The 13,916-nt window shown below is 47.1% G+C and overlaps 1 protein-coding gene across 1 annotated transcript; it reads right to left on the reverse strand.

Moving 5' to 3' along the window:
- Positions 1 to 8,431: 8,431 nt before the first annotated feature.
- On the reverse strand, positions 8,432 to 11,608 carry CRIPTO (cripto, EGF-CFC family member). Its single transcript, XM_065886325.1, has 6 exons — positions 11,574 to 11,608; positions 10,728 to 10,780; positions 10,511 to 10,645; positions 9,937 to 10,051; positions 9,743 to 9,852; positions 8,432 to 8,544 (listed from the first exon to the last, which is right to left on the reverse strand). The coding sequence occupies exons 1-6, from the start codon at positions 11,606 to 11,608 to the stop codon at positions 8,432 to 8,434; spliced, it is 561 nt and encodes a 186-aa protein (XP_065742397.1).
- Positions 11,609 to 13,916: the final 2,308 nt, after the last annotated feature.

Here is a 13,916-nt window from a genome sequence, read left to right on the forward strand (position 1 = left end):
GTGACACACGTTTGTCCTGCCTTCCTTGTCCTCTCTGCACTTTTCTTGGGTAACACCGCTACCTCGAAGGCTATCTGAGCGTCATGTTCTCCTGAGATGCACAGGGAAAGGAGTGGATCTGGGCTTCATTCTCTAAACTTCCAGGTGAAGGCAGTTGACCAGAAGCCATGGGGGGTGGGCTTGCCTCTCCTCTAGGTGTGGGGCAAAGTCCAAGCTGGTCAGACGCTGTCTCTCCCTGACAGGAGACAAACTATCTGCTGCCCAGAGGGGCCTTGGTGACCCTGGGGGACCTGGAGGGACTTGCGGGGCTGGACTGACTTGCTCCAGGACCTCACTGCTAGGACAGCAGCCCCTGGTCCTCACCCCCAGGGTGCTCCTTCTGGTCCTCCGGCAGAGGTCCCAGTTTGCCAGGCCATGTTCAGCAAACCTACAGGAAACTGACTGGGAGAACTACAGACCACAGAAGGAAAAGGAAACCGCAAAACCCACTTGCCAGCTGATCCCCTTCTAGTTCATATTTTACGGCACATCTTAAAGGAGTCGGCGTGAACCAGAGACTCCTAGAATGTGGTTTAAACACCAGGTGCTTCAAGTGAGGAGCAGTCAGAGAGCTGAAACAGAATCTCGAGGGTAAGAACAGCATCTCGATCTCACTCTGAAAAAGAGGGGGGAAACGTGTAATGTGGATGGAAAACTCCAATGAGAGGAGTTGGGGCCACGAAGGTGCTAACATGAGAGTTTGGGAAAAGCACATCAAGTAGGAAAAGTGAGCAGCCAAAGAAGTCAGGAAGGAAACAGAAAGAAAAGAAAAAGCCTTGGGAAGCAGTGAGAAAGCTTGTCAGGTTCAAGAACTTGGGGAGAAGGCAGAAAGGGGGTCTGTGAAGGTCACTTGGGGTCACTTGGCGTTAGCTTTGGGCTCTTGAGTGACAAGTCAGAAACCATCTTGCACTTAGTTTCAAACACTTTGAGAAATGCAAAAAGTCAGAGATTTTGGAGCCCCTGTGTCAGCTGGTCTCAACTCACTGGTAAGAAATTGAGAAGTGATGTGATGTGCCCCGGGGCCTCATGGCCAGGGAAGGACAGAGGGGTCGTGAACTGGTTTTTGGTTTTGAGTCACTTCCTCCCACCCCCATGTTTCTTGCATTGGAGGTGGATCCTGGTCATTGCTGGGCATGAAGTCCCTGCCCTGCACGGTCCCGAGTCCTGACTCTGAATGAGGCATTGTGTCCTTACTGGGTGCAGGACTCAGTCTAGTGGGGCCCCTGCCTGCTCTCGCTCTCACGTCATCCTCACAATAATCCTTCGATCGTGGATATTGGTATCATCTCCAGTATAGACACAAGGAAAGTGAGATCTAGAGAATTAATGTCTGCCCACGGTCATGGAGCCACTGGGTTTTCTCCACAGCGAACCCATCACTGTTCAGAGTTTCTAGAGGTGGTTTGCCTTGTTAAGAAAGTTTCCATACAAGGCAGTACAGACTCGAAACCCTGATCAGTCACCACTGCCTGTCCCCTTGGTGACCGAATGCCTCCTTGGCTGTACGCCTGGTTATATATTTGTGATACCACACATTTTATCCATGACATTTGCCTAATAAAGACTGGTTTTATGTGCAATGAAGATAAAGACAAGGACAGCTGGTTTACCGATGACCGATGGCAACCCCAGGCACTTTCCCTGCTGGGCACATCTTGTCTTCCCTCTGCAGGTGACAGCAGCAGCTCTGGCAGTTACCTTGATCCACTCAGCTCAGAAGCAGCAGGCAGTACCGAGCCCTGGAGGCCAGGCGGGCTCAGGATCTGGCCAACTTCTTTACTCCTCACCTGTGTCTGGTCCAGGCCTCTCCTGGGTCCCAGGGGACTTGGTGGATGCTCAGTCACTGCTGTACCGTTGTCATGACAGCAGCTGGAGGAAAGGTAGCATGTGACTCTGAGTATGACCTTAGGCCACCTGCCTTGCCCCTTCAGCTGGCTGAGGGCTCTAGTGGGGCCTAACACTGTTTTATAAGGTAGCTGAATAAACAGCTGAAACCCTGATTAAAGAAGTAAGAGCCCCAAACACAAAACCTTCCAAGATAACAATATAGGACAGGGCTCCTTCACTTACTCTTTTAAAGATTTGTTTGTCACCTACTGTTACTGAACCAAACTTGGGTCCACTTGCCCTTGCACGGTAAAGCCAATCTACTGACACTGGACTGTGATGAAGGAAAGTGCAGCGTTTATTGCAGGGTGCCAAACAAGGAGTCTAGGCAGCTAGTGCTTAAAAAACCCAAACTCTCCAAAGGCTTTCAGGGAAAGGTTTTTAAAGATAGGGTGAGGGAGAGGGTTGAGGGGTGTGTGGTCAGCTCATGGACATTCTTCTGGTTGGTTGGTGGTGAGGTAATTGGGAGTCAACATCATCAACCTTCTGGTTCCTACGGGTCTAGGGTCTATGTGCTGGTGGTCAGCATAGAGTTAACTTCTTCCTCCTGGTGAGATTTTCAGTGTCTGCAAAACAGCTCAAAGGACATGGCTCAGAATACTATATATAGCCCTTGAGAAGGAACTAAAGTTCCCTGACTGTTTAATGGCTAAACTATTATTATTTTGTCTTGCTTGACTGTTTTCCTTTGTTTCTGCATTTTCTCACTTCTCTGATTAAGTTTATTCTTTGGAACTCGGGGAGCGCCTGGGAGCCTAAAGTTTTACTGCAAACAAGAGGCAGGTGGAGGACATGGGGGGTGTGTACTGGGAAGGCCCCATAGGGTACTGCTTGGTTACATTACTATGTACTAAGCATTTTTCTAGACACAGCAGTGAACAAAGCACAAGAGACCTCAGCCTCATGGAGCTCAAATCCCTGTCCTTGTGGAGTGACACAGACAACACACAAGGAAGTATGATGACAATGAACCCACACTAGGATGAGAAAGACCTTGTGATGGAAGGTGTTGGGAGGGGTGACCTTAGAGAGGCCAGGGGTCTCTGAAAAGAAAACCTCTCAGTGGGGCCCCAAATGGTGAGGGTGAGCCCTCATTGAGGGGACCCCCATTCACGTCAAAATGGGGGAGCCCACAGTTGGGGTGCTGAGTTCAGGGAGGAAATGCCTGGGCTTTCAGACGCCGGGACACAGGGCTGCTATCCTGGTGGGTCAGAAGAGGGCAGCTGGGACAGAGAGTGGAGTCCCAGGCAGCTGCTGTTCCTCCTGCCTCCAGCCTGGGAGCCAGGAGGTGGGCCTGGTCTTTGCCCTCACCTTGGGGAAGGATGAACCGCTCTACCTGCTGGGGCCACCACCTTGGGCAGGTGCAAACATTGTTTTCAGACAAGAGCAACAAAGAGTGAGCTACCCCTGACATATTCAGGGAAATCAGCTATTGGATTTTAATCCAAATATCTCCGGAGGTGGAGGCGGGACACAGAAAGGCTTGGGTGAGCCTGGCCACTTCCTGCCATGCCATGTGTCCGGCTCAGGAGTGGAGCAGAAGGGCGCTGGGAGCTGAATGAGTTGCCCTGAGGTGTGAACTCAAGTTACTCAGCACTGCTCTGTGGGGGTTGAACTCAAATGTTTTGCCAAAACAACTGCAGAAGAATAAACAAAAGGAAGGAGAGTAGAAAGGGATACAACCCTCTTAATAATCCAATTAAAATGAGAACCTAATCTGCCTATTTTCTTTTTTTTTGAATTTTTTAAAATTTATTTTTATATAGCGGGTTCTTACTAGTTATCCATTTTATACATATTAGTGTATATATGTCAATCCCAATCTCCCATTTCATCCCCCCCCCCCCGCCACTTTCCCCCCTTTAATCTGCCTACTTTCTAAAGCCATTGCTTTAGAACCAGGCCACGTGCTCAGCACTGCCCTGTGGTTTGGTGAGGAGTGTTCAGCACACGCTGCAGCAAGGCAGCCCAGGGGACATATCTGGAAGAGACTTATAGGAAAAGAGGTGATTAATGGGAAGCATGGTGGTAGGACCTCCCCCACTCCCTTCCAAAACATGTCTTGAGCACCACTTACATGCTGGCACAAGTACCACGGGGACAACGACGAACAGACTGCCCGGGCCCTCATTCTGCCCACAGCACGTGGAGGCACAGGCCTTTAAGGCGACTTGCTAGCAATGGGCGGGGCTGAGACTTGCTCCTAGGCTGTCAGAGTCCAAACCCACTGTGTTGGGAAAAAGACCAAGGTTTGGATGGCTAGCTCTTGGCAGCCTGAAAAGGTGTGTCTGCGGTTTCCTGCTCTTCTCCATCCTGTTTAAAGGCCCTTCTTTCTCACCACTCCTCCTCTTCCCAGCAGAGGCCCCACCCAAGAAGGAGGCTTTTCTCCCTGTGTGCCAGGAAAGGGCTCACTTGATTTCTTCCAGGTCCAAAGGGGAAACTGGACCTTCAAAAAAATTATCCGAGCCGCTACATGATCTCCAGGAACACACTTGAATGGGTGTATGTATGTATCTATTGAGCTACCTTTGGCTCTGAACCTCCTTTTGGCCATTTTTCAATGGGCTGTTGGAACAACTTGCTTCCCAGTGAGAGCACCTGCCCCAGTGATTGACAGACGCCAAGGGAAGGGCCACATCCATCTCAGAGAACATCAGTCAGGTCTGCCCACCTAGCAGCTTCAAGTTGGAAGGAGGCTGGGGACTGGTAACATGGCCATATGGGGAGAAGGTGCAGTCTTTCCAGCTCTGCACACTAGGTGTGCTTGCTTGCCCTGCAGACCAGCGCACACCGGGAAGCTGTTATTCCCTCTCCTAAGAAGGGAGATGAGGCACAGCTGAATTCAGAACTAGCTCCAAAGAGCTCCTCTGAGTGACTCTTGCAGAGCAAAGAATAAGCTTGCATGCATGTCCCAGGCTGGAGGGCACATCACCAGTTGCAATCGCCTGATGCTTCTCACTTGGGGCTTTTAGGGGCTCATGGAGTTACAAAGCAGTTAGTCTTATCTCCCTTTGTGGACTTCCCTCCTCCTTCCCCTGCCCAGAGACGGAGGATTCTTGGACGTGGGGGTGACACTGACCTTTGGCTAGGCTGTGCCTGTGCTGGCAGAGATGGAGCCAAGACTCAGCAGCTGTGAGTGGAGAGAGAGCCGAAGCTTCAAGGCAAGGGTCTTATGCAAAGGATCTAACCATCTTTTGTCTGGTGGGACTGTTGACATTTCTGTTTATAACTGATGCATTTGTACAACCGGGACACACTTTAGAGGGGGAAACACCCTTTATCCAAATATCCAAGTACTATAGAAAAATGAACATCTTACTTTTCACAATACCAAACAAGATTTGATTTTCTTTTCATACACATGGGTTTTATTTTGATGGGCTAGTCTGGTAAATCCTATAATAATGTCAGTTTTTCTGATTGACATTGATTACATGATTTATCATGGCTTTTTTTTCTTTTTCCAAATAAAAACAAACTGGAGTGATTTGGAATTACAATAGATAATCTCTCCCTTGTCTTCTTCTTTTTTTTTTTTTTTTTTTTGTGGTACGCGGCCTCTCACTGTTGTGGCCTCTCCCGTTGCGGAGCACAGGCTCCGGACGCGCAGGCTCAGCGGCCATGGCTCACGGGCCCAGCCGCTCCGCGGTATGTGGGATCTTCCCCGACCGGGGCATGAACTGGTGTCCCCTGCATCGGCAGGCGGACTCCCAACCACTGCGCCACCAGGGAAGCCCCTATAAGGCTTTTGAGAGTGGAATCTAGAGTCTTTTGCATCCCCTTGCACACCATTTCCCAAAATGTACCTCTGGTTCATGATTTTAGATGGCATACGGGTGAACGTTATTATTATTTTTTTTTTAAATTTCAAGACTTGTATAAATTATCCAGGGCTTCACAAATGCTATTGTTTGGGATGAGTAAAAAGCACTTAAGTGGATAGATGTTCAACATCACCAGTCATTAGGGAAATGCAAATCAAAACCACGTAAGAGGGGCTTCCCTGGTGGCACAGTGGTTGGGAGTCCGCCTGCCGATGCAGGGGACACCAGTTCATGCCCCGGTCGGGGAAGATCCCACATACCGCGGAGCGGCTGGGCCCGTGAGCCATGGCCGCTGAGCCTGCGCGTCCGGAGCCTGTGCTCCGCAACGGGAGAGGCCACAACAGTGAGAGGCCCGCGTACCGCAAAAAAAAAAAAAAAAAAAAAGGAATGAAGTTCTGACACATGCTACAACATGGATGAACCTGAAAACAGTATGCTAAGTGAAATAGACCAGTCGCAAAAGGATATACACGACTCTACTTATGTGAAGTGTCTAGAATAAATTCATGGACCCAGAAAGTAGACTAGTGGTTGCCAGGGGTTGTGGGGAGGAGGAATGGGGAGTTAGTGTTTAATGAGTTTCAGTTCGAAAAGATGAAAAAGTTGTGGAAATGGATGGTGGTGATGGTTGCCCAACAATGTGAATGTACGTAATGCCACTGAACTTTATACTTAAAACTGGTTGAAACGATAAGTTTTATGTTATGTATATTTTGCAATACACAAATGAGTTGATGTAAAGAAAACAATTAGGCACAGGTGATGTGGCCCTTATAAGGTAGAGTGTGAATGCCCAACTTTGGAAAACACGGTCCAGCCTTGCCCACACTGTGGTTAGGGATTACAGGAGTTGCTTGCAAATGAGAAGCCTTCTTTCAATACTCTTGTTTTTTTTGTTTAAAAAATTTTTTCCATTTCTGGGCTAAAAAATGTTTTACACTACTTTGTGGTCAATAGGAAGGTAGAAAGAGAAGAAATGTGACATTTGTTGAGAAACTTTTTGTGCTAGTGTTTTATTTTGTTCACTTCATTCTAACAACACTGCGGTGTAGGGACTAACCCGGTTCAAACTGGGAAACTGGGCCCCACTGCCAGTAAGTGGACAGAACAGCCCTCCCCACTGGGCGGCCCACCCTCACGCTCTGAGCTCTCTGGGGTATCCCTCACTGCTTCCCTGCCTATCCCATTTTCACCTTCTGTCATAGGACATTGAAAAAAAAATTCCACTCATTTGGAATTTTCCATCTGCAGGGCATTAATTTGGAAAAACATGAATTGTGGATCCAGCAGTACATAAATAACGGAAGCAAATCTTGTCCCTCACAGCAGAACACACACACTAAAGCCAGAAACAAAACTGGGCACCACTCTGAGCTCTTGGCGCTTCCAGATTCCTCAGTTTTAAGCCTGTTGTAGTCATCTCATTCCATATGAAAACAAATATATGCCCTCACCGTGGAAAACAGAAGTGCAGAGGAAAAAATCCCACCACCTGGAAATAACCACAGTTCACACATTGGTCAACGTACTTCCCACTTTTACTGGGCAGACCAGATACATATTTTCAAAATGGGCTTTACAATGTATACTTTTATCACCTGGCTTACAACTAAATATATTGTGAACATTTTCTCTTTTACCACTGTTAAAATAATTGCATAGTATGGAGAAATCATAATGTATTAAGCACTCTTAATACATTGAGGGAATTTAGATATAATTTTTTTTCAAGGACTTTCTCTTTCCAAATCCTTGAGAAAACAGGTGTCCTCATCTTATACAGCTTCCTACTGATGATAGAAACTTGCCCAACTTAGCTTTTTAATCTGCTTCTCTGTACCATCTGATCAATCAAGTAATGCATTTTATTTTCTCAAATTTCTCATTTGCTCCCACTTTTCTACCTAGTCTCCCAGGGATGCACACACATTTCCATTACTCCAGCATCCTGTCTCTCACCTCTGATGTCTGCCCCCTCCCTTCTCCTTTGCTCCCCTTACAAATGCTTCTTTTCCTTTCATTTTCAAGATACTTTTTAAAAAATTAATTTATTTTGTTTATTTTTGGCTGCATTGGGTCTTTGTTGTGGTGCGCGGGCCTCTCACTGCGGTGGCTTCTCTTGTTGCGGAGCCTGGGTACTAGGCGTGCGGGCTTCAGTACTTGTGGCACCTGGGCTCAGTACTTGTGGCACACAGGCTTAGTTGCTCTGCGGCACGTGGGATCTTCCAGTACCAGGGCTTGAACCTGTGTCGCCTGCATTGGCAGGTGGATTCTTAACCACTGCGCCACCAGGGAAACCCTTAAGATACTATCTTAATTGATTCTGATCACAACTCTATTCGATGCTTTATGCTCAGTTCCACATTGGGAGTAACCTTCAATAATCTGAAGATAGAATTCAATTGTTTAAAAGAAACTATTAATAAGCCCTTGGTAGAGTTACATGTATCAAGAAACACAGGACTTGGGAACAAGATATGGCTTTTTTTTTTAAGTAGTTTTTTGGAGAGGGCAGGGAAGAGGAAAGTAGGTGGTACTTTAAGGAAATGTTAGGGACCATAGGGAAATCTATTCACCATTTCAAGACTACTAACAAATGATCATCTCTCAGTTGGGACATTGGAGAGACAGTCTTTAAAGGTCATGAAAGCTGCATGGCAAATGCTGCACACAAATGTGGGTTAATAATAACTTTGTATAGCAAGGCAGATGCCAGGTAGCATAAAAGCACATGCAGACAGCGCTAATTCTGGAGTCCCGGAAGCTGTGAGGTGCTCATCCATCACATGGCCATCTGGAAGGTAGAGACACTTGGTCATTAAAGGAAATCCCTCTGACACTTTATCCTGTTGGCAAACACGTGGCACATCTACACGAACCCAAAAGCAGTTAGGGCCCAAGATTTGATGAGTACAATGTGCTTATGGGATCAACAGTACCGATTATGTGCAATTAGACTCCCCTGAGAAAATATTGCGACAAACTGTTAACTTGATCTTCCCTGGATACATGCTCTCACACCTGGTAACCTACCCCAGCCGGTGACGCCTATAATTGCTGGCGTGTGGCAGAACTTGGTTAGGCTCTGATGCTAAGGAGACAGCACATTTTGCGTCCCCAGTTCCAGGGAGAAAATATGGTCCCCACCTATCCAGCCATTCCACCCACACCTTCCAGTCACCTATCCTGGGCCTGATACCCAATGCAAAAGGAAAAGACAATCCCTGTCTGGATTGGGGTCCCATGTTGTACTCAAGGAAGCATTTGTTTTCATTTTCAATTTATGGAACATTTTCAATTTCTGACACATGCAGGGTCAGAAGTAGGAGAGGTCTCTGAACTAAGGTGGCCCTAGAAATCTGGCTCAGGTTGGGGTAGGGAGCAAACCCTCTCCTCTTGTTCTCTTCTAGGTGCCTGCCCTTGTCATTGCTTTCCTCAAATCAGTAAAAATCAATGAGGTGAAAGGGTTATGAGACCAATCACCAGGGGGTGCCCTAGAGGGGCCTTTTAGGATCCCTGAAGAAGTTCCTAAGAAAGGAGAGTGGGGTCAGTTCCTCTGGTGGAATTTAAGGGCAATAATTGGAGTTGGGTGCCCCCAACCCTGCTGTGGGGTGGGCACTGAGCTGCCCCCCTGGAGCCTGTCTGGGTCTCCCTGCCCAAAGAAAGGAACGCCAGAGAGTGTCTCTTCGTGTTTAAGAGGCCAAGTCTTTTCTTGTTTATTTGCCTCTATAGAATTTCACATACTGTAGAACGTCAAATAGACTTGAAATAACTCTCCACCTGAAAGGCAGCACGACTGGCCACATATTGAGGAAGTAAATATCAAGGACACCAGGGCAACCAACCCATCTGGAGTCCTTGATGCTTTTACAGGGAGAGCTCTGGCTGCCAGTCTTCAGCAAGCCATGAGGTAAGAGGAGAGACCCTGTTAATTAAGTGTCCACAGGCAACTAACTAACCTGAGAGGGCAAAAGAGGCAACCCTTTGCTTACCACAACCGGGTAGGAACGGCTGAGGAAAGCAGCGGAACTGGCCGTGCCAGCATTTACACATGGAACACTTTCTGGGCAGCCAGGTGTCATGGGGCACAGATCCACAGTTCCTGAGGATGAACGGACATGCGGAGTTAAAATCCCCACCTCTCCTTCCTTCTCCTCTCCACCCCCAGTCCGTTTCAGTGGCTTACTCTTTGCGCATGTCATGCTCACAGTTCCGTCCATAGAAAGAGGGGGGGCAGGCACAAAAGGACCCCAGCATGCAGGTTCCCCCATTCAGACAGCAGGTTCTGTTTAGCTCCTTACCTGAAATGTAAGAAAAGTGGCTGAGAGGGTGGAAGGATTGAAAAACTGAGTTCCCGTTAGCCAAGGTTAATATGGCAGTAAGGGCTTAATCTCTCCAAGTGTTGACAGATGCCTATAAACATTGTAAACCTAACAGACTAAGACTCTCCTTTTTAGTGTTCCTTTGGCTACCTGTGCTTTTGATCAGAGAAATCTTTTTTCATGCATAAGCCAGTGGTGGTACCTGGAGTCCCCAGCATGAAGTGGGATCAGGTGAGGGAAACTGCATTCTGCGGAGGTGAAGTACACAATGCCTGTCTGGCCCCCAGAATCAAAACCAGTCCAACTATTCATCTGCCCAGCTCCAGAATCAGGTGCCCACTGTCTTAGGTGAAAGAGGGTCTAAAAAGATACTCAGGAAACATGTGAAGGACCAGGATAGCAATACCGCACTGTAGATCTAAGGCAGGTACGTCTTACTGTTCTGGATTCCCATGGATGGTACAAACTGGGAAGGCCGATGACGAATTGCAGGCTCCTCCCGGGACTGAAGGCCGTCGTCTCTGAAGGCCAGGTCTCCCTGTGATGGACGGGCAAGTTCACAGTGGCCCAATCCTGAATGACAAAATTAACTCCTTGCGTCTGTATTTCAGGCCACGTGAAAATTGCTAGTGATCAAAAAAGCAAAGTCTCTTACCAGTGACTAATCCCAGTTCAAATGCTCTGGAAAAGGCCAGGATCAAAATCATACTAGGAAGAGGAAATCAGACCTCCATTAGCAAAACAAAGCAGATAAAATCCCTTTGAATTAACACCTGAGTCTTCTCATCACAGGACTACAGACCACTAGGGAGAAATTGTAGAGCACCACTTTCCTTTTTTTCCTTTTTCCTTTCTTTTAAAATGGCTGACTAATTCACGTAACAACACAAAGAAAGATGATGAAAATAAAGTCCACCTAATCTCCAACTCTTTCCAATACGTGTTATTACTTCTTAGGCTGTGTCCTCATATGCACATAATTTTAAGTAGGTATAAATCTTTTATCTTCTATTTCACATGTTTTTTTCTCCTGCATATAGTTTTCATATAGGAATTTTAAATGCCTGGATGACATTCTATGTAATTTATGAATTCCATTTTACAAACTATTTCATTTAAACCAGTCATTTAAAAGATGTTCAAGGTTTAAAAAAAATTCCCATTATTCTTAACGGTTCCCAAATATTGAAAACCTGCCTATACCTTTAACCTTCTCAGAAGCAGATTCTTAATTTCGTTGTAATATTGACCTTTTCTAACAAGAGAGTAGGAAAACACTAGTCATTTCAGAGGCAGAGCCAGTGACCTGTTTGAAGATGTTAAAAGCCAATAGCAAAGGTGGATGCAACTTTAAGTTCCAGGTCTTTTGGGAAAACAGCAGCACTGTTGGCAGCTCTTTAAGGTTTGAATGAGAGGAAATCAAACAACAGAGAGGTGTAGGACATGTTTCCTAAGCTGGGAAACTAGTAATCAAAAGCTCACACTCAAGATTGGTTCATACCTGTAAGAAAAGCGCTCCATCTTTCTTTGGTCCATGGCTCCTAACAATTTAGAAAGAAAAAGATATTAGGCTGGCTTTAATTCACAGTCATTGCCAAAACACCCAAAGGAAAATGTTAATTTCTTGAAGCGAAAATGGGCATTTAAGGAGAAAAATATCCCAGATGAGAAATATGGTCTCCCCAGAAGGTCTCAGAAGCAGGAGCCAGGATGCCGGAAGAAACTGGGGGGTTTCTCAGACAGGTCGGTCCTAATAAATGCTTTGAATAAAACCTTCAGGGGAAAAAAAAAAAAAAAAAAAAACCTTCAGGGAGATTCTCCTTCCTCAGCCACAAGCCCCTGGGTGGCGGGGACTGCCCTCCGGTGGGCGGGGAGGCGGAGACCCGTGCGCATTACAATGCTGAAACACTTGGGGGTGGAGGTGAGAGGCGGTGAAGCCAAACAAAGAGAGAATGGAAAAGGCCATTCTTGTAAAACTGTTGTTAATCAGCCCTAATGTCTCTATCATTAGTTTCGAGTTAAAAAGATCACATTTACTCTTTGAAAGAAAGAAGAAAAAAAAAAGCAAACCAATTACTCTTAACGGGGTGGTGATTCCAAGTTGGAGGAGTGGTGGAAAGTATTGCTGTAATCGGGAAAACCTGAACCCCATGTATGGGTCTCCCAAGGCGTTTGATATTTTATTGAAAAGTTTTATTTCCCGAAATTTGCTTTCATCTTTGGTTTTCCAAGAAAGGTGTGTTGAGCCCGTGCTCCGCCCCAGGCAGACTCAGGTGGTCGAGAAGAGTGTGTCTCAGCGGGCGGGAGGGAAAGGCGAGGAAGCAGGTAGTCCAAACAGAAGTTCAGGGTCGGGAGGGGGTTCCTGCCCTCGCAGGAGTGAGTGGGTGTAAATACCAGGCGCACCTGAATTTGCAAGCGAGACTGGAAGGAAGCGGAGCCGGCGCCAGGGGTGGGGTGTGGGGCAAGGGGAGGCGGGCAGCGAGGTGCGAGTGCGCGTCCAGGGCCTGCGCCTTCTTGGTGGCCTGCGCATCGGGGTGCCAGGCCTGCTCTAGGAAAATGTTCTGGAAACATGGCAGTCCGGCCTGGGAGGCCATTTCAGCCTTGCCACTGGGTTTCACTGCATTTTAACAGTCTCCCAGCGCCCGCAGTGTGGCCTCTTCCATCCCTTCTCCGCCCTGCCCCCAACAACACGGGAATTAACCCCAGATTCAGCTGTGTCCCCTGTTAACCCTGTAAGCATTTATTTGGTGGTTCCCTGAAGCCCCAGACGCTGCTGCTGGAGAGGCATGTCACTTAGCCCATGGCCTCTAGAAACCAAGCAGGACCCTGAGGGGCCCTCCCAGGTACAAAAAGCCCCTCCATGTCCCTTGTCTCCTGTTGAGTCACAAAGGAGCAGGCTCAAGCAGTTAATGATTAGGACAATAGAGTCACAGAATCTTCAGTTCCTCCCTGAAGGACACAGTGTCTGATGCACATTCCTGAGCTGTGTTGCAGATACTATAACTGCCACCAGAGGGAAAAAGCTAACTGCATGATGACCAGACTGTAGCCATGACATGAGCTGCTCTGTCTTGAGCAGCACTGAATCTATGGCTAGCACAATTCCAAGAACTGGCCTCAAGAGAATGGGAAAAAACTGACCCTGGAGTTGAAGATTAACTGTGCTTAAAACAATCAAGATGACGGTGACACAACCTGGCTCCAACAGATCTTAGCCCACCATACTCCCCTATTTCAAGGTGAATGGGATTGGTTTATGAACCTATTTTCTTGGATTCCCTCTGGGATTAGGTCAATGCTTGAAGGAATCCTTAAGTTGGGATTTTATCTTCTAGTCAAGGGATCATAATTGGCACGCCAGCTCTTTGCAAAACAGTTACTTAAAACGTTAGTAATGAGATGCCTCTTTTGGAATCTCAACAGGCACGTAAGGGAACCAAAGAATATTTCTTACACCATGTCAGATCCTTCCACTCTAAGAATCCTTCGTTGCCCATGCTCAGCTTGAAGTTACAAAAGACGTCTTCACCCCTTTTCCCTAGACATGGAAGGAAAATCCGGCAGTGGGGATTGTAACTGAGGAAATGAGACTGTTACTAGGGACTGTCAGCAACTCAGCATTGTTCCAAATCTATTTCTTTCTCATTTTTTTGCCACACCACAAGGCTGGTGGGATCTTAGTTCCCCGACCAGGGATCAAACCCATGACCCCGACAGTGGGACCATGTAGTCCTAACCACTGGACTGACAGGGAATTCCCCCCAATATATTTCTTAATTATTACTATGCCTGACTTCTACCATTAGCTTAGCTTAGCTTGCTGCTGATGGAGAAACTGCTTGCT

This window comes from Phocoena phocoena, chromosome 10, assembly GCF_963924675.1.
Source record: "Phocoena phocoena chromosome 10, mPhoPho1.1, whole genome shotgun sequence".
Taxonomy (NCBI): Eukaryota; Metazoa; Chordata; class Mammalia; order Artiodactyla; family Phocoenidae; genus Phocoena; species Phocoena phocoena.